At 32.0% G+C, this 21,888-nt stretch overlaps 1 protein-coding gene across 1 annotated transcript in view; it reads right to left on the bottom strand.

The window, feature by feature from the left end:
• LOC143047344 (polycystin-1-like protein 2) overlaps window positions 1–9,360 on the bottom strand; it is a 42,854-nt gene extending 33,494 nt beyond the window's left edge. The window contains exons 1-6 of the mRNA XM_076220377.1: window positions 9,226–9,360; window positions 8,585–8,725; window positions 6,590–6,724; window positions 5,423–5,563; window positions 2,782–2,894; window positions 802–927 (exon numbers count right to left, since the gene is read on the bottom strand). Coding sequence (XP_076076492.1) covers window positions 802–927; window positions 2,782–2,894; window positions 5,423–5,563; window positions 6,590–6,724; window positions 8,585–8,725; window positions 9,226–9,307 — 738 coding nt within the window. The 5' untranslated portion in view covers window positions 9,308–9,360. The remainder of the gene's footprint in view (window positions 1–801; window positions 928–2,781; window positions 2,895–5,422; window positions 5,564–6,589; window positions 6,725–8,584; window positions 8,726–9,225) is intronic.
• Window positions 9,361–21,888: the final 12,528 nt, after the last annotated feature.

Raw genomic sequence — 21,888 nt, 5'->3', positions numbered from 1 at the left:
GTTATTTTCTTCTCATATATTTAAAGATGATTCAATACTAAACCCTTAACAGGAAGGATAGTGCCTGATACTCATATGATGAAGACATAATCTTTCAATCAGTTAAATTGTGGTCTGGAGCTGGCATGTCAGTAACTGCTAGTCTGTTGTTATTTCTGTATTATTGTCATTTTGTTTGTTTTCTTTTGTTTCCTATTCTGACATCAGACTTGGACTTCTCTTAAACTGACTTTCACTGTGCGTATTGTTTGTCTATATTGGCAAGTGGTAAGGAGGAGGGTTGAGATCTCAAAAACATGTTTTAATCCGCCGCTTTTTTACGCCTGTCCCAAGTCAGGAGCCTCTGGCCTTTGTAAGTCTTATATGATTTTTAATTTTAGTTTCTTGTGTATAATTTGGAGTTTAGTATGACGTCCATTATCACTGAACTAGTAAAGATATTTGTTTAGGGCCAGCTGAAGGACACCTCTGGGTGCGGGAGTTTCTTTCTACACTGAAGACCCATTAATGCTGGCCTTTGGCTGTTGCCTGCTCTATGGTCGAGTTATTGTCTTTTTGACAAATTCCCTATTCCATTAATATGCATCCGGCTCCTTCTTACAGGTTAAAGCTTGGATACAACAAAAGTCAGTTATGTGGCAGATGCCCTTTCTTTTTTATTTCACTGGGACATTATGGAAAGTTATTACAATTTTTTTAAGTAACTCTCGGTATTTCAGGACGTCTATTTTTATTTATTTTTATTTTTTTTATGATCTTAATAAACAGTACAACAATTCATACTAACTATTAATTTTCTACCTGAACGTTATCTGATAAGGCATCTGTTTCCTTAGAAATTTGGTTCGAAGCTTCTAATACATTTTCCATTTCAGCTTCGTTTTCTGTAGGTAACACAGCTAAAACTGTAACCATATCTTCAATTATCTGTTAGAATAGCACAGAGAAATCACAATCATTATGGGTAAAATAAAAAAACAACTATATATATCAAAAAAGCTGAACGATATTGTTGCCGATTTACTTCACCAAAATAAGATGAAATAATGAGCCATAACATAAAACAAGAACTGTTCCCTAGGAGAGTGTACACAGTTCGAACATACATTCAGTCTTGATCCCTTGTTCAAAACAACAGATTGTTTAAACATGACATACATAACCGTTACACATATTACATACTATAGAATAGAGTAGTGGTCAAATCATCATTGGAGAATGCGAGAAAAGTGTACAGTTCGAACAGACATTCAGTACTGATCCCTTTTTCTAGACAGCAGATTGTTTAAACATGAAATAGTTGACTGTTACACATATAACATACTATAGAATAGAGTAGTGGTCAAATTACCATCGGAGAATACTAGGAGAGTACAGTTCGAACAGACATTCATTACTGATCCCTTGTTCTATACAACAGATTGTTTAAACATCAAATACATGATCGTTACACATATTATCTGCCCTTATGAGTGAACAGTTTAGATTTGTTTTATAGAATAGAGAAGTGATCGAATTCGGAGAATACAAAAAAAAAAAGGTTTTGGAAACTTGGTTGTGAAATCCAAGACAGCGATTCGTATGGGTATCGTATCGAACTATAAACATATGTTATAAAAGTTGGACGTTTAGCTAGCTATAAAACCAGATTTAACTCACCATTTCCTTCGGATATTGATTGTACCAAGTCGGGAATACGGCAATTGGTTATAATTTGTTCCTTTGGCATGTTTGATTGATAGCGTTTGGTTTTGTTAAAATGTTTCATAAGGTTTCTTGGCGTTAACCCAAACGCTTTTGTATTCAAACTATTAAACGAAATATGAATGAAGATCTTATTCTTAAATACTAAATCTAAATCCTGTTGTATAGATCGTTACGATAACCTCCCTTTTATCATATATTTATGTACAAACATAGTGAAGAATAAAATCAACCTTTCGAAAATTGATATGGTTTGTTCTTATGTTGAACTGTCACACCTCAGTCTCAGGTAGGGGAGTGTTGGCTAGCCTACAAACTAGTTAGACCCCGCCACACTTGTATCTTCCTGTCTTAAGTCAGGAGCCAGTAATTGAGTGGTTGTCGTTTGATGATGTATATTATATTTGTATTTGTTATTCACTCATTATTTTGTTCATGAATCAGGTCGTAATCTTTCGCGTTCGAATTGTTTAACATTTGCTATTTTGAGGCTGTAGTATTTTTTGTCATTTGGTCTTATTAACAATCATACCATATCTTCTTAATTTTATATGAAATAAATATCGTGACTTTCGCTCAAATAACACAACAAAATAAGTAAGAATGCTCCTTTGGTATCATTTGCCTCTCTCTACATGATTATATAATACTTTAAATAATGGATTCAGTGAGAATGCTTATTGAATAATCAGATGGGATCTTTCTCTAATTCTTATGTGAATAAAATTGAAATGGAAATAGAGAATGTGTCAAAGCGACAACAACCCGACCATAGAGCAGACAACAGCCGAAGGCCACCAATGGATCTTCAATGTAGCGAGAAACTCCCGCACCCGTATGTGTCCCGCAACTGGCCCCTAAAAATATGTATACAAGTAAAGTGATAATGGACGTCTTATTTAACTGCGAATCATACACAAGAAAAAAATATTTAAAATCATACCAGACTAACAAAGGCTAGAGGTTCCTGATCACATTCCAATTATGGTTAAAAAAAAAAGAATGTTAGCAAAAACCAAAACCATGACAGAGTGACAAAGGAGCCAAAAACAATAAAAATAAAAAGACACATCTTACATGCTCTTTCTCTTTTATCTCTATATGCATATGATGAATTGAATCCATCGTTGCTTCTACAATATTTCCAAATCCCTTCGTATCATTAACGAACTCCTCCGCATTGAAACTAGCTAAAATGCAAAAAAAACGTTTTAGTTTTTATGATGAATTTACATTTTACTTCAAATGTGTAAATTTTTTTTAAAATTCTTATGCGTTGAGTTAATAACATAATCCTAGAGAACAAACATAATTAAAAGAGGGTAATCATAACTTCTTATTATTTTGATATTCAATTCGTTTTGATTTCTTCTTGGTGTGGATCTTCTAAAATAATTTAGGTCTTTTCGCCATCTTTCATTAGGGTAAATCTAGATCTCTGAAAGATATTTGAATTTAGAAAGAATTGTAATAATATCTGGCTTAATATCACTGGACGAGATGGACGAGATAGACTGTCTTTGCTTTTGATCATTGGACGATTAGACTAAATATTCATCATTGATTACAAATAAAGTTCAAATTCAGACAGGCAAAAATTAGTTCATATTGTAATTGGTATTCCGTGACATCTTTATTGACAAACCAGCTGACAGGATACTCAAAGGTTATTGTTCACGTTTACTTGAATACGGAATTTGAATTTCAAAGAGATTACCAGCACTTTAAAGGGAACCAATCAAGTGCCTTTCTCTGCTGAACTTTTCTAATTTTCATGTTACCATGCGAGGGCAGCAAAGCCTGCCAAGGTCGTTTAACACTTTCTTTATCATGGTAGTATCTTTTTATGATTTTTATAAACTTTCTCCACAAACAAGTAGTAATTTCAATGCTTTCATCGCCTGGAAACACACAATAAAGATGTATTGTTTTATGTTTAATTGTTTCTGCACTTTACATTTCCTTGATTTGGATCTTCATACTAAATTACCAAAAAATCACTTTTCTACACCATAATATCTAGATGTAATTTTTCGAAACGTTAATTGGTAGTTATCAAATGTACAAGGATTATAATTTATTACACCAGACGCGCGTTTCGTCAACATAACACTCATCAGTGGCGCTCAGATCAAAAAAGTTAAAAAGCCAAACAAGTACAAAGTTGAAGAGCATTGACGACCCAAAATTCAAAAAAGTGGTGCCAAATACGGCTAAGTTAATCTATAGGTAAGTCATTTGATTTCGCTGAATGCCACCAAAAATAGCTTACGCCTGTTGCAGAAAAAAATTCTGTGAAAGGTTAATAAAATAGCCCAGTCTTGTTTGAAATCATAAAACACCATGAATGCAAAAAAAAAACAACTACGAAAATGTCAATTACGTAAAAATAAACAATAAAGATGGTTTGTCTTAAACAGTTAATCTATTTTTAAACATATACACCTTATGAACAAATTACTCCTTATCTTCTACCTTTGCTCTTTTCCTAAAGTAATTGTGGAGATTGTGGGTAGTTGTCTCATTGGCAATCATACCACATCTTCTTTTTTATATTATGGCTATTTTGTCCAATCCGGGAAAAACAGTCATTTTTACAACTTACTGTTTGGGTCGGGCCCCCGAAAATAGAGGTCATCATTAGTGAACTGAGGGAGGACAAACTTAAGAAAGCGATCATCAAGAAACTTTCATAAAGAACGATCCCTTTTTCCGAAATTAAAATTGAAGTAAAAACATATTTTGTTTGAAGTATTTACGGTAGTTTAAACAGGTCTCATTAAAAAGAATCATGCATGGTGAAATGATCATACAGGCTGCCAGATAGCTTCAACTGGATGAAAAATTTGTGTAATTTTTAAAGCTTATCCAAAATGGAAATAATAGCGATTATGTGTATTATAATAATGACTCTAGAATCTTGTTTTATCTAACTTTGTACTCTTTACGCCACATCTTTCTTTACTGTTCTTCTTTTTTATATGTACTGTTACATAACGTTTGCAGTATTAGTATGCATAACTAAACTTAAAATGTTTGTATACTAATATGTCTATTCATTTGTGGTGATGTATAGTAATTCGACAAACAAATTACTCCTTATTTTCTACCTTTGCTCTTTTCCTAAAGTAATAACCTTAGGAGATTGTACATCTCGTTTTATAAAAAAAAGATGAGGTATGATTGCCAATGAGACAACTCTCCACAAGTGACCAAAATGACACAAAAATTAACAACTTTAGGTCATCGTACGGTCTTCAACCTATAAGCAAAGCCCATATCGCATAGTCAGCTATAAAACGCCCCAAAATGACAGTGTTCTACAATTCAAACGAGAAACCTAACGGCTGAATATACACAAAATGAACGACAAAAAATGTAACACATAAACAAACGACAACCACTGAATAACAGGCTCTGAATTACGCACCTCTAAACATTAAGAAGTCACTATCGTAATTGATTTACAATTAAGTCATTTCATGTATATCATTTTATAGGTTATGGAAAAAAGAAGTTACCACAACTGATTTTCTATAAGACGAGAAAGTTTAAGATGTTCTAAATGAGAGTTAAGTTTTATCCGAATTCGACCTCATAATTCAAGCACTTTGATTTAATTTATATTAACTAATTTTTATAGAAGTCGGATCTAAACTGCGTAATGTGAACTGAGTATGAGTCTATACAGGATTAAGTGTAGATACTGAATACATACCGTCGTTACATGTATTATCATCGGCGTCATAATGCATCATTGCTGGCAGTTCACAATGGCATACACTGGACGAACAAAGCAAAGGAGGGTAACAACTTATATTTCTAACCGCTGTTGAACAAGGGTCAAGGTATCTTCCAGCTGTAATCAAAACCTTTATATCAGCTATGTTAAAAGCAGAAATAGTTAATTCTGAATGTTTTGTTTCAATAAGTTTAATAGGATTAATAAATATAATTATTCATTGTTTAGGGAATACATATTTACCTTTCGGCCAATACGCCTGTAATAGGGAGCATGATAATGACGAAATAAGTGAAACTGCAAGCTACTGTTCACCGATGTTACCCCTGCCTGCCGAGGATGTTGTAAAGTGATGAATCTGAAAACGCACCAAACGGTTAAGCTTACTTTTATAAACCCTGAAACCAAATTTTAGAAATCCTCATATTGCAGTTCTTGAGAAAAATATGTCAAAAATTTTCAACTTGGCTATCAGAAGTAAAATTATACAAGCGTTCGATAAACAGGAAGGTCTTGAGTGATGAATCTGAGAACGCATCACACGGTAAAGATGACTTATTTAAACCCTGAAACCAAATTTCAAAATTATTGTTGTAGTTTCTGAGAAAAATGTGACGACAGTTTTTAACTTGGTTATCATATGTAAAATGGTAAAAGTGTTCGGTTAACAGGAAGTAAACCAGAAGTTGTTTAGAAATCAATCTGGAAATGCATCATACGGAAAAGCTTACTGATATTCACCTTGTAACTAAATTTCAGGAATCCTTATGATGTACTTCCTGAGAAAGATGCGACGAAACATCTGGCTGATGACGGATGGACTGACATATGGACGTATGGATTGTCAGACAGACTGATGTAAAACATTATACCCCATATTTTCAAAGAAGGGTTATAATTACAAAAAACAGTTGTAATATATAAGTTTCTTTTCTTTTTAAATATTTATGTTTTGTTATCAACTTTTAATTTAAAGATATTAGATGTGGTAGTAGACCTCGATCAACTTAACACCCAAAACCAAAGATGTGAACAAATATACATAAACGTACAAATTATTAAGTTTCATGCTTTTATCATCAAACCCTTAATTCTTTTAAATCTATGCACGAATCTGTATAAAACTGTTTTTAAGATACTTACTTTCATTACAACTATGTACATTTGGGTTATAATACTGGGTGGTGTTACAACCACAAACACCACTCACACAAATCATATTGCCGTAACAATTTGAACCATCTTCTAATGCTTGACACGATTCTTTATATTTTGCTCCTATAAATGAAAACATGTTACTTTGTTAGTCTAGTATGATTTTTTTTTTAGTTTCTTCAATATATTTCGGAGGTAAGTATGCCGTCCATTACCACTTAACTTGTAAACATCTTTTTTAAGGGGCAAGCTTAAGCACGCCTCCGAGTCGGGAGTTTCCCGCTGCATTAAAGAACCATTGGTGGCCTTCGACTGTTGTCTCTATGACACATTCCCCATTTAAATTCTCAATGTTAAGATACATACATGTTATAACTTGATATTAAAAAATGTGAAGAAGCGGAATAATCAATAAAATGATTTTCGGTTAATACACAGTCTTTCTCACAATGTTTTTGAATGTGTTGTAAACACTTCTCAAACTTCAGAAAGAACTAGTAGGCTTATTGGTAATGATTCCAATGTTGACAAAATCAAAGAAAAATGTAGACATAGATGTTCATGTCTGTATTAAGTACTAATAGATGTATGTAATAAGTACTGATAGATGTATGTAATAAGTACTAATAGATAAGTCCTAATAAATGTACGTAATAAGTACTAATAAATATATGTAAAAAGTACTAATAGATGTATGTGATAAGTACTAATAGATCTATGTAATAAGTACTAATAGATGTATGTAATAAGTACTAATAAATGTATGTAATAAGTACTAATACTTCACCCCGAAAGTTACATAGTATTTGTTCAGCGGCAAAATAAAGTTTGAGCGCGAAAACGGCAAATTCAGCATATTTTCCATTTACAAAGGAACATCATTCGTAAGTAGCGACAGTGGACGACCATCGAATTCAAAGTTGTAATCATCATTGCGTATAAGTTTCAAACTATTAGAAATGAGCAGAGTATTGACTATCGAACCGATCTAAAAAAAAAAGCGTTTATTGTTAATTTACAAACGTACTTAAACTTAAAGATGTTATCGTGTGAAAAGTGTATTTGGCTGCAATAACGTTAATAGATAGAAATGCATTAAAAAATGTACCGAGTTTTAAATTATTTCCGTAATATAAATGAAAGACGTTAAAAAGTTTCCAAAAGATTCTAAATATCTTAATTTACAAAATATTTGTTACGTTTGGAGGACTGATTTTAAACAAAACTAGCGGCATTCCCATGGGAACCAATTGTACTCCTATTGTGTAATTAGGCTAAACCCCGTTCCCATTTATTTCAATTTGGCATATGAAATATCACTCAAATAAGCTTTCGAAGATGCTGCATGTGAAAGAGGATCTGCTTACCTTCCAGAAGCATTTGATATTATCCAAGTGGGTTTTTTTACTTGAGTTTTTTCTAAGTTTTTTTTTATTGGCAAATTTATATTCTTTAAGTTGGGTTTTTTTGTACAGTGAGGTTAGCCTTTTTGCAATTTTCAGTTTGTGCTCTGGGATTTTCCAGTTTATCATATGAATTTGAAAGTCCTCTGTCCAATTACTAAGTAGGATAAATTGTATTCATGCAATTATTTGCAGCACACAAGACAACTTTACGTAAACAGAGGCATTTCGTAAAAACTAGGTGACGTATGTGAGGTTAAGTGAATAGTAAATGGCAAATGGTAAATCCTTGACATCAGTAATTTCAATGTGTATTGCAAATTTAAATAAACGAATAAGGAATACTTGATTTAAGTCTTATTAATGAGTATTACATGTATATAGACGCCAGTCTGGGGAACTAATAAGCCTGGTTTATTCAATTAGATTATTACTTCAACAGATCTAGATATTGCTGGAGAAGCCATTTTGAGATACAGTGTATACAGATTTAAGTCAAAAACATAAATTATATATCATATACTGTCGTTTGTTTTATTTTATTTAACTAAGATTAAAATTGTATACCATGAATACGTACTTGTTTTACAACTTTTATCATAAAAAACGTAATACTGCATGGCGGGAATCTCGCAATCACAAGTTCCAGAAACACAAACCATATTATTAAAACATGTGGAATCTCCAACTAATGTAGAGCAATTATCTTTGTATGTTCTTACTAAAAAATATACTTAATTGTTAATATATGTTATACATTTCAACAACAACATGAACAAAGCTGTGGTCCTGTTAAGACTGTTACTTCACTGTCTGTGATTAAGGGGAGGTTTGGATCCTGCTCACATATTTAACCTTGCCACAGTCTGTATGTTTGTATCGTTCCAAGTCAGGCGCTTGTAATTTAGTTGTTGCTGTTTGTGGATGTATTACATTATTATTTGATTTTCGTTCATTTCTTTTGGTACATAAATTAGGCCGGTAGTTTTGAAGTAATAATTTTTAACATTTGTCATGTCAAAATTATTAAATTAATACGATGAAAATGATCAAATATATACCATATATTGTTGCCTAACAATGATGAAAAAAAATCAAATGTATACCATATGTTGTTGCCTAAGTATGATAAAAAGATTGAATATATACCATATATAGTTGCCTTAGTTTGTTGTACCCAATTAAGATTACAACTTTATACCATTAATCATGAATACATACTCGCTTCACAACTTTTAGCATAGGGATCGTAATACTGCATGGCTGGAATCTCACAATCACAAATATCAGAAACACAAACCATATTATTGTAACATGTGGAATCTCCAACTAGTGTTGTGCAATTGTCATTGTAAGTACTCACTAAAAAATATACTAAATTGTTAATATATGTCATACATTTCAAACTTTTTATAACAAGGTTGTGGAACTTTTATCCTTTTTTTTTATGTGACTAAGTAAACCATATCATCATTTGAGATAGTAAAATACAAATGTTTAAACTGCAAAAAGCAAAATCATAAAAAATCTGAACTCCGATGAAAATTAACAAAGCACACACTGAAATGTCTCGCCTTCTTTACTTATGATTGACATTATGTTGATAGTCCTAAATATAAAGTTTTATTTAAACTGTCACATTAACCTCATATTAACCATGGAAAAAGAACATTAACCGATGAGCCCTGAAAATGAGGTCAAGGTCAGATGACCATACCAGACAGATATATGCAGCTTACAACACCTATGCACCTATTACTTATAGTTAAAGAAAAACAGATTAAAACATAAAAACTTAACACTGATTAATGAACCGTTAAAATGAGGTCAAGGTCAAATTAAACCTGCTCGACTGACACATAGATTATAAAATATTTCCATACACCAAATATAGTTAACCTATTGCATATAGTATTAGAAAAAAAGACTAAAACTCAAAAATATAACTTTGACCACTGAACCATGAAAATGAGGTCAAGATCAGATGACACCTACCAGATAGACATGTTCACCTTACAATCCTTCCATACACAAAATATAGTAGACCTATTGCATACAGTATAAGGAAAACAGACAATAAACAAAATATCAACACTGAGCAATGAACCTTGAAAATGAGGTCAAAGTCCAATAAAACCTGCATGACTGACATAAAGATCATTAAATGTTTCCATACACAAAATATTGATGACCTATTGTGAACATAGTATTAAATAAAAAGACCGAAAACTCGAAAACTTAACTATAACCACTGAACCATGAAAATGAGAACAAGGTCAGTTGACACTTGCCAGTTGGACATGTTCATCTTACAGTCCTTCCATACACCAAATATACTAGACCTATTGAATATGGTATGCGAGATATGGACCACCAAAACTTAACCGTCTTCACTGATCCATGAAATGAAGTCGAGGTCAAGTGAAAACTGTCTGACGGGCATGAGGACCTTGCAGGGTACGCACATACTAAATATATATAGTTATCCAAATCTATACTATTAAACGAGAAGACTTTATTTTGTGTGTCGCTTCTCTTCCTTCCACAATAAATGAATCATCATGCCTCTGTGTTCTTTCTGTAACATGCATAGTCGTATTTGTCATCCATTATTATGATTATTCAGATTGAGTTATTTTGGGAGAAAAACGACAAAATAGGTGTCCGGATATTGTTTCCGTTATCAGACTGAGTTTTAGCCATAGATAAGACTTCCGGGTTTAAACATGCACAAGAACAACCAATCGTATGATAGATTACAAAAATGAAAAATAAATAAGCCAATCAGAGCGTTCTCCATATCATGGTTTTTAGAACGCAAGAACCACAACTATTATACCTCCTTAGAGACAATTATGTTTTCGCGTTTATCCACATGTGAACTACGATTATACTACTATAATATACATAGACTGTCTGTATTCTGTCTATTTTTTTCTGCAATATTTACTATCGAAGGAGTAATACCAGTTGCACATATTTAGAAATAAGTAAAACATGTGGAAACAAGAATGTATCCATAGTATACGGATGCCACATCGGCACTATCATTTACTATGTTTAGTGGGCCATGAAATGGGGTAAAATCTCTAATTTGGCATTAAAATTAGAAAGATCATATAATAGGGAACATATTTACTAAGTTTCGAGTTGGTTGGACTTCAACTTTATCAAAAACTACCTCGACAAAAAAAGCGGGACAGTCGGACGGACAAACAAACGAATGGACAAACAGACTAGAAAACATCATTCCCATAAATGGGACATAAAAATTTATTGTTGAAAGTGAAAATTTAAAGATATTAGATGTGGTAGCAGACCTCGATCAACTTAACACCCAAAACCAAAGATGTGAACAAATATACATAAACGTACAAATTATTAAGTTTCATGCTTTTATCATCAAACCTTAATTCTTTTAAATCTATGCACGAATCTGTATAAAACTGTTTTTAAGATACTTACTTTCATTACAACTATGTACATTTGGGTCATAATACTGGGTGGTGTTACAACCACAAACACCACTCACACAAATCATATTGCCGTAACAATTTGAACCATCTTCTAATGCTTGACACGATTCTTTATATTTTGCTCCTATAAATGAATACATGTTACTTTGTTAGTCTAGTATGATTTTTTTTTTAGTTTCTTCAATATATTTCGGAGGTAAGTATGCCGTCCATTACCACTAAACTTGTAAACATCTTTTTTAAGGGGCAAGCTTAAGCACGCCTCCGAGTCGGGAGTTTCCCGCTGCATTAAAGAACCATTGGTGGCCTTCGACTGTTGTCTCTATGACACATTCCCCATTTAAATTCTCAATTTTAAGATACATACATGTTATAACTTGATATTAAAAAATGTGAAGAAGCGGAATAATCAATAAAATAATTTTCGGTTAATACACAGTCTTTCTCACAATGTTTTTGAATGTGTTGTAAACACTTCTCAAACTTCATAAAGAACTAGTAGGCTTATTGGTAATGATTCCAATGTTGACAAAATCAAAGAAAAATGTAGACATAGATGTTCATGTCTGTATTAAGTACTAATAGATGTATGTAATAAGTACTAATAGATAAGTCCTAATAAATGTACGTAATAAGTACTAATAAATATATGTAAAAAGTACTAATAGATGTATGTAATAAGTACTAATAGATAAGTCCTAATAAATGTACGTAATAAGTACTAATAAATATATGTAAAAAGTACGAACAGATGTATGTAATAAGTACTAATGAATCTATGTAATAAGTACTAATAAATGTATGTAATAAGTACTAATAAATGTATGTAATAAGTACTAATACTTCATCCCGAAAGTTACATAGTATTTGTTCAGCGGCAAAATAAAGTTTGAGCGCGAAAACGGCAAATTCAGCATATTTTCCATTTACAAAGGAACATCATTCGTAAGTAGCGACAGTGGACGACCACCGAATTCAAAGTTGTAATCATCATTGCGTATAAGTTTCAAACTATTAGAAATGAGCAGAGTATTGACTATCGAACCGATCTAAAAAAAAGCGTTTATTGTTAATTTACAAACGTACTTAAACTTAAAGATGTTATCGTGTGAAAAGTGTATTTGGCTGCAATAACGTTAATAGATAGAAATGCATAAAAAAATGTACCGAGTTTTAAATTATTTCCGTACTATAAATGAAAGACGTTAAAAAGTTTCCAAAAGATTCTAAATATCTTAATTTACAAAATATTTGTTACGTTTGGAGAACTGATTTTAAACAAACTAGCGGCATTCCCATGGGAACCAATTGTACTCCTATTGTGTAATTAGGCTAAACCCCGTTCCCATTTATTTCAATTCGGCATTTGAAATATCACTCAAATTAGCTTTCGAAGATGCTGCATGTGAAAGAGGATCTGCTTACCTTCCAGAAGCATTTGATATTATCCAAGTGGGGTTTTTTTTTTTAGTCTTTTCTAAGTTTTTTTTTATTGGCAAATTTATATTCTTTAAGTTGGGTTTTTTTGTACAGTGAGGTTAGCCTTTTTGCAATGTTTAGTTTGTGCTCTGGGATTTTCCAGTTTATCATATGAATTTGAAAGTCCGCTGTCCAATTACTAAGTAGGATAAATTGTATTCATGCAATTATTTGCAGCACACAAGACAACTTTATGTAAACAGAGGCATTTCGTAAAAACTAGGTGACGTAAGTGAGGTTAAGTGAATAGTAAATGGCAAATGGTAAATCCTTGACATCAGTAATTTCAATGTGTATTGCAAATTTAAATAAACTAATAACGAATAGTTGATTTAAATCTTAATAATGAGTATTATATAGACGCCAGTCTGGGGAACTAATAAGCCTGGTTTATTCAATTAGATTATTACTTCAACAGATCTAGATATTGCTGGAGAAGCCATTTTGAGATACAGTGTATACAGATTTAAGTCAAAAACATAAATTATATATCATATACTGTCGTTTATTTTATTTTATTCAACTAAGATTAAAATTGTATACCATGAATACGTACTTGTTTTACATCTTTTATCATAAAAAACGTAATACTGCATGGCGGGAATCTCACAATCACAAGTTCCAGAAACACAAACCATATTATTAAAACATGTGGAATCTCCAACAAATGTAGAGCAATTCTCTTTGTATGTTTTTACTAAAAAATATACTTAATTGTTAATATTTGTTATACATTTCAACAACAACATGAACAAAGCTGTGGTCCTGTTAAGACTGTTACTTCACTGTCTGTAGTTAAGGGGAGGTTTGGATCCTGCTCACATATTTAACCTTGCCACAGTTTGTATGTTTGTGTCTGTTCTAAGTCAGGCGCTTGTAATTTAGTTATTGTTGTTTGTGGATGTATTACATTATTATTTGATTTTCGTTCATTTTTTTTGGTACATAAAAAAGGCCGGTAGTTTTGAAGTAATAGTTTTTAACATTTGTCATGTCGAAATTATTAAATTAATACGATGAAAATGATCAAATATATACCATATATTGTTGCCTAAAAATGATGAAAAAAATCAAATGTATACCATATGTTGTTGCCTAAGTATGACGGCCTAGCCACAATCAGATGTGCATTTTGTGTTTCACCTGAAGTCAAAAATGAGTATCACCTCAGGGTAAAACTCTTTTGATATTTTGGTTCAAAAATGGTTTAAATTATGAAAAATTGCCATCGTTAGGCTAACACTGGAAGCATTTATATAATTACATGCAGTTTTGGGAAGAAATATTTAATATTTTTATTAAATAAATGGTGTTTAAAAACTGTATAATTTTCTTTAATGGTTGCCTTCAAGACATGGTCACCAGTGTCAGATTTTTGGTCAATGACATAGACAACAAAATATGTTTAGAATTATTGAATATCAAACATTTTAATTGAAAAAAAAAATGTCAAGAACATGTTTAACTCACAGTTATTTCAAACAACAGTAGCTTTCTTTGATCATTAATCTTTTCTGATAAAATTGTATCTATACTTATCTATAAATAACAAAACTTCCAAAAAAAAACCTTTCTTTTGGTGTATAGAACATTAAAATAACTTGATGCATATTCTTACAACAAACAATCAAACTTAACAATACAATTTATATGTTTTGTCTACGGACAAGACATTGTATTCATATTTAATGAAATGCATTATTAAAACCGAATTTTGATATATCTGAAAGGTTTTCTTGAAAAAAAAAACATACATTTTATCAGGTTTATCTATCAAATGATGCTTAACTTCGAGGAAAATGGAAACAAATACATTTTGATAATGTCTACGGACAAGACATTTTATTGATATTCAATTAAATGCTTTCAAAGATGATTGTTAAAGTTAAGATTAAAAGTTACTAATTAAATTTTAAGCTGTGTTTTTTAAGTTTTGAAAAATATAAAAATGTAGCCATAATTCTTTACATATCTCAATAATTTATTGATTAAGCCAAAATGAAGACACATTCTTTTAACTGAAATCCATATATCTGACTGTTTAAAACAATCAAACTTTTATTAACACTCAATTTTGACATAGTTGAATGTGTTCTCTTGAAAAAATAACATACATTTTACCTATCAAATTAGGTTGAACTCAAGGAAATTGGATACAAATATATTGTGGTAATGTCTACGGACAAGACAATTTCAGTTAAAAAAAAATCTGTTAGAATTAATTGTGACTATATTTATGTTGAAAATACTGAGTTTTAATTTGAATAGATAACTTTCATCACCTATAAATATGATTTTAGTTCCATAGCAGACAAATAATTGGATTTAATACTTGTTATGTACAAGTGTCTTGTCCGTAGACACTTCCTCATCTGCTGTTAATACTGAAATGCAAAAGATAAAGTTAGAGAGAGAGAAATACTTTTTCTTCATTTGATTTAGTTAATCTTTTAAGGTATGCAGCAACTGGAATAAACAATATTGAAGTAAAATAAGGTATGCTTTTTATGACTGATAATCTGACACTTTTTAAAATCCACTCCTGTAAAGTAATTTTACAAAAATTGAGAACACTTAAATTACCATTTATTTATTAAATATAAGATATTTCTAAGTTTAAACAACACATAGGACTAATTAAGACCCATAAAGCCAAGCAATATTGATAAAAAGACATGTCTACGGACAAGACATGTGTCTACGGACAAGACATTCTGACATTTTTTTGAATTTTTTCCTCTATTAATAGATGGTAGAAAAAAATGTTAGTAGTGTTTTCATATCTACAAAAGAACAGGAACTTAGCAAGGCAACATTAATGTAATAATGCTTCCAGTTTACTAGAGAATGCATGTCTACGGACAAGACATTTTTTCACTTTATTTGTATATCCAACTTTGATGGCATATATCTCCAGCTAGGGTACTGCAATTTTGATAAATGAGGTAGTTTTTGATAATGTATATACTGGAAGAGAAAACAAAACACATAATAGCATAAATTTGATTTATTTTTCTCTTTTATCACTACACTGAGCAAGCTAAAAACAAAAGTACAAAATTGCATAACAAGCGCATAGTATTCAACTTTTTGTCATAACTTTGTAACCACTGAAGATTTTTTGTTGCAACAACCAGTAAAAGAAAGATGAATAAATTGTCTATAACAGTGAACCAATAACGTAGTTCAAATTAAGTTCACTTATCAACTATCAATTGATAAAAAACAGTGAAATTTTAAATGAAACAACATAACGTGAAATTTTGCCCATTTTCAGCGTGTATTTTAGTGGGTTTTTTCAAAACGGTTACACCTATACAAGATATTTGATATTCATTGTGAAACCCATCATTCTCTTCTTCAGTTCAAATATGTATTACTTATGTAAAGTTTATCTTCTTGTCTTTACAAGCCTATAACATAGACCCAATATGAAATGCACATCTGATCTTGGCTAGGCCGATGATAAAAAGATTGAATATATACCATATATAGTTGCCTTAGTTTGTTGTACCCAATTAAGATTACAACTTTATACCATTAATCATGAATACATACTCGCTTCACAACTTTTAGCATAGGGATCGTGATACTGCATGGCTGGAATCTCACAATCACAAATATCAGAAACACAAACCATATTATTGTAACATGTGGAATCTCCAACAAGTGTTGTGCAATTGTCATTGTAAGTACTCACTAAAAAATATACTAAATTGTTAATATATGTCATACATTTCAAACTTCTTATAACAAGGTTGTGGAACTTTTATCCTTTTTTTTATGTGACCAAGTAAACCATATCAACATTTGAGATAGTACAATACAAATGTTTAAACTGCAAAAAGCAAATTCATAAAAAATCTGAACTCCGATGAAAATTAACAATGCACACACTGAAATGTCTCGCCTTCTTTACTTATGATTGACATTATGTTGATAGTCCTAAATATAAAGTTTTATTTAAACTGTCACATTAACCTCCCATTAACCATGGAAAAAAGAACATTGGCCGATGAGCCCTGAAAATGAGGTCAAGGTCAGATGACCATACCAGACAGATATATGCAGCTAACAACACCTATGCACCTATTACTTATAGTTAAAGAAAAACAGATTAAAACATAAAAAGTTAACACTGATTAATGAACCGTTAAAATGAGGTCAAGGTCAAATTAAACCTGCTCGACTGACTAATAGATTATAAAATATTTCCATACACCAAATATAGTTAACCTATTTCATATAGTATTAGAAAAAAAGAATAAAACTCAAAAATATAACTTTGACATCTGAACCATGAAAATGAGGTCAAGATCAGATGACACCTACCAGATAGACATGTTCGCCTTACAATCCTTCCATACACAAAATATAGTAGACCTATTGCATACAGTATAAGGAAAACAGACAATAAACAAAATATCAACACTGAGCAATGAACCTTGAAAATGAGGTCAAAGTCCAATAAAACCTGCACGACTGACATAAAGATCATTAAATGTTTCCATACACAAAATATTGATGACCTATTGTGAACATAGTATTAAATAAAAAGACTGAAAACTCGAAAACTTAAAATATAACCACTGAACCATGAAAATGAGAACAAGGTCAGTTGACACCTGCCAGTTGGACATGTTCATCTTACAGTCCTTCCATACACCAAATATACTAGACCTATTGAATATGGTATGCGAGATATGGACCACCAAAACTTAACCGTCTTCACTGATCCATGAAATGAAGTCGAGGTCAAGATAAAACTGTCTGACGGGCATGAGGAGCTTGCAGGGTACGCACATACTAAATATATATAGTTATCCAAATCTATACTATTAAACGAGAATACTTTATTTTGTGTATCGCTTCCCTTCCTTCCACAATAAATGAATCATCATGCCTCTGTGTTCTTTATGTAACATGCATAGTCGTATTTGTCATCCATTATTATGATTATTCAGATTGAGTTATTTTGGGAGAAAAACGACAAAATAGGTGTCCGGATATTGTTTCCGTTATCAGACTGAGTTTTAGCCATAGATAAGACTTCCGGGTTTAAACATGCACAAGAACAACCAATCGTATGATAGATTACAAAAATGAAAAATAAATAAGCCAATCAGAGCGTTCTCCATATCATGGTTTTTTTTTTTAGATCGCAAGAACCACAACTATTATACCTCCTTAGAGACAATTATGTTTTCGCGTTTATCCACATGTGAACTACGATTATACTACTATAATATACATAGACTGTCTGTATTCTGTCTATTTTTTTCTGCAATAATTACTATCGAAGGGGTCATACCAGTTGCACATATTTTGAAATAAGTAAAACATGTGGAAACAAGAATGTGTCCATAGTATACGGATGCCACATCGGCACTTTCATTTACTATGTTTATAGTGGGCCGTGAAATGGGGTAAAATCTCTAATTTGGCATTAAAATTAGAAAGATCATATAATAGGGAACATATTTACTAAGTTTCGAGTTGGTTGAACTTCATCAAAAACTACCTCGACAAAAAAATTTAACCTGAAGCGGGACAGTCGGACGGACAAACGAACGGACGGACAAACAGACTAGAAAACATCATTCCCATAAATGGGACATAAAAATTTATTGTTGAAAGTGAAAACTTTAACCTGAGGCCAGACAGAAGGACGGACGAACAGGCTAGAAAACAAAATTCCCATAAATGGGGCATAAAAATTTATTGTTGAAAGTGAGGGTAGTGATTTGGCCAAAGTGAAAGAAGGATAGAGATTAGAGGGAGGCAGTACTTATTCGGGACGTCGGGATCGGGTGTTTTTAAGCTCGGGATTTCGGGATTGATCTCTACGGGATGCGGGAATATTTTTTTTTTTTAATTTCGTGATGTCGGGATATCATGTTTTTAAACCCGGGATTTCGGGATCAGGGCCCTTCAGACCACCCCTCAAATGAGCCTTGGTCATATATACGAGATTCAAATCCTACCATTGGCATGTTAATAGGGCTCTCAAAAGGAAAAGCACTGATGGATTGTCCTAGAAGCAGATTTTATTAGAAAATTAATGGTCTATAAGCAGTTTCATTTATTTCATGTTGAAGCGGTACAAATTTTGAATTTAATGTGACTTTTACCAAAAATAGCATTGTATGAAGGGGCAGAATAATTGTGGTTTAAGGCCAGAAACACGAAAAAAATAAATGTAACAGAAAGGAAACACATAACGGACTTTGGAAAAAAGGGAGAGGGCTTTTGATACCTTATATGAAATTCTCCAGTCATAATATCTTTAACAAAAATTCATCCTACAACACTTTACAAGCTGTTTATGCCCGCGATTTCGCGGGTGTGTTCTAGTACTTATAATAAGAGAGAATTTAACATTAAAAAAATCTTAACTTTTTTTCAAGTAGTCACTGAACCATGAAAATGAGGTCAATGACATTGGACATGTGACTGACGAAAACTTCGTCACATGAGTCATCTATATAAAACGTTTGAAGCTACCAGGTCTTCTACCTTCTAAAATGTAGAAGCTACCAGGTCTTCTACCTTCTAAAATGTAGTGTCTTTAAGAAGCAAGCGAACGCCGCCGCCGTCGACGGATCACTATCCCTATGTCGAGCTTTCTGCAACAAAATTTGCAGGCATGACAAAGACGGAAAGTCCCTTTTCAAACGACAATCAAATGATAAAACACATCAAACGAATGGGTTACAACTGTCATATTCCTGACTTTGTACAGGCATTTTCAGATGTAGAAATTGGCGGATTGAACCTAATTTATAGCGCTAAACCTCTAACTTTATGACAGTCGCATCAAATTCCTATATATTTACAACGATGCGTTAACAAAACAGAAATACTAGGTAACATTGTCAAAATATGGGTACAGTAGTCATCACTGTGTCACAATCTCAAAACAAAAAAAGTTTTAACAAAGAAGCACAAAAAGCATAAATAAAATTTAACAACCACATTCATTGCTTACTTATATATGTATTATAAATCAACTCATAGAGGATTGAAATATTTGAAGTCCTGTGACTGCATCCACCTCTTAGTGTAGTTGCGTGTTTGACGTCAGAAAATGTTAACGTCACAAAGGAAGAAATACAAAAATTAATCTGTCGTTAAGTATTTTGAAAATTATAATTTCACATGGGGGAATAGTATATATACAGGGTTGAAAAATCAAAAGTTTTAGTCAGAACTAATTTCAGAAAAAAGACCGAGATTTAAATTTATCCAGAAGTTCTTTAAATTTTTTAAGAGTCCACATATGGTTAATAGAACTACGCAAGTAAAATAATTGTGTCAATCAAAGTATTTTCAAAATTATGATGGACCAATAACATAATGGCGGGATCATGTAAGCTATGCAAAATATTCAGTTATTGAACAATAAGGTACAGGGCCCAACGATCTCAATGGAAATGAAACTTGCCATGGTTAATTCAACTGCCTGCCATAAAATCATTGACCTACCACTTGTAGTTGCTCACTTTGACGCTGGTTTAATATTATTGTACATCTATTCTATAGATGACCACGAATATTTTACAACTGAGTTAACCTGAATCCGGTTCTGATTTATTCTAATTTGACATTATTGAATTTTTTCTACAAAAGCATCAAGACAGGTGCTATATGTGGAAGAGGATCTGCTTACCTTTCAGAAGCATTTGAGTTATCCCAAGTACTTATATTTTAATTGTCTTTTGGAAGGGTTTGCATGTTAAGGTCTTTGGTTTTTTTTTGTGTTTTGTACAATGAAGTCAGTTTATTGTAAAGTTTCGTTTTTATCCAAAGATGACAACTTTGTCTATTGATTATAGTCCGCAGGCCAATAACTGAGTCGGATAAGTTATCTTTAAGGTAGTTGTTTGTATTTAGCTCCTAATTGATAAGACTTGTGTTTATATATACTGCATTCATAATCATGAGTTGCGCAGAAGGCAACGCTATATGTACAAAGGCGTATCATCAACAATAGGTAACGTTAGTGTCGACATTAGTTGCCTTGTAAATGAATACCGTTATGTCCTTGACATAAGTAATTACAATGTGTACTGCTTATTTGAAGTAACAGACCTTAATATGATTCAAACTCATTTAATGAGTCTTAAGCAGACGAAACACCTGTTTGGAGAACCAATAATTCTGGATTATGTAATGAGTTTTCTTTCTTCAACAAATAATTCTGGAGAAGCAATTTAGAGATACAGTTTTTAAAGAAATAAATTAAGGATGAAGAAGATCAATTATATACCTATATATATTGTGCCTAAGTTTGTATTATCCAATTAAGAATACAATTATATACCATGAATACGTACTTGCTTTACAACTTTTATCATAGGGATCGTGATACTGCGTGGCGGGAATCTCACAATCACAAATACCAGAATTACAAACCATATTATTGTAACATGAGGCATCTCCAACTTGTGTAGAGCAATTCTCGTTGTATGTACTCACTTGAAAATATGCTAAATTTTTATATGTCATACATTTTAAACTTCTAACAACAAGGCTATGGACCTTATATTTTTTTTCTAATGTGACTTAGTAAACCATATTATCATTTTAACATGAAAGCTTTGCAAAATCTTCAAAGTTAATGAACAATTAGGTACAGAACCAAACAATCTCAATTGAAATGAGATTTGCCATTGTTAATACGACTGCTTTCCAAAAATCATTGACGTATCAATAGTGAGTCGCCACCTTCGAGCTGGTTTATTGCTATTGCACATTTATTTCATAGATGACCACGATTATTTTCTAATTGTCTTAACCTAAATCCAGTTTTCATATTTTCTAAATTGCATTAATGATTTATTACTACACTAGCATAAGGACAGGTGGAAGAGGATCTGCTCCCCTTCAGGAGCATCTGATTTCATCCCAATGTTTAATTTTTATTTTT

This window comes from Mytilus galloprovincialis, chromosome 10, assembly GCF_965363235.1.
Source record: "Mytilus galloprovincialis chromosome 10, xbMytGall1.hap1.1, whole genome shotgun sequence".
NCBI classification, from domain to species: domain Eukaryota; kingdom Metazoa; phylum Mollusca; class Bivalvia; order Mytilida; family Mytilidae; genus Mytilus; species Mytilus galloprovincialis.
This window is presented reverse-complemented; position numbering and strand designations above follow the sequence as displayed.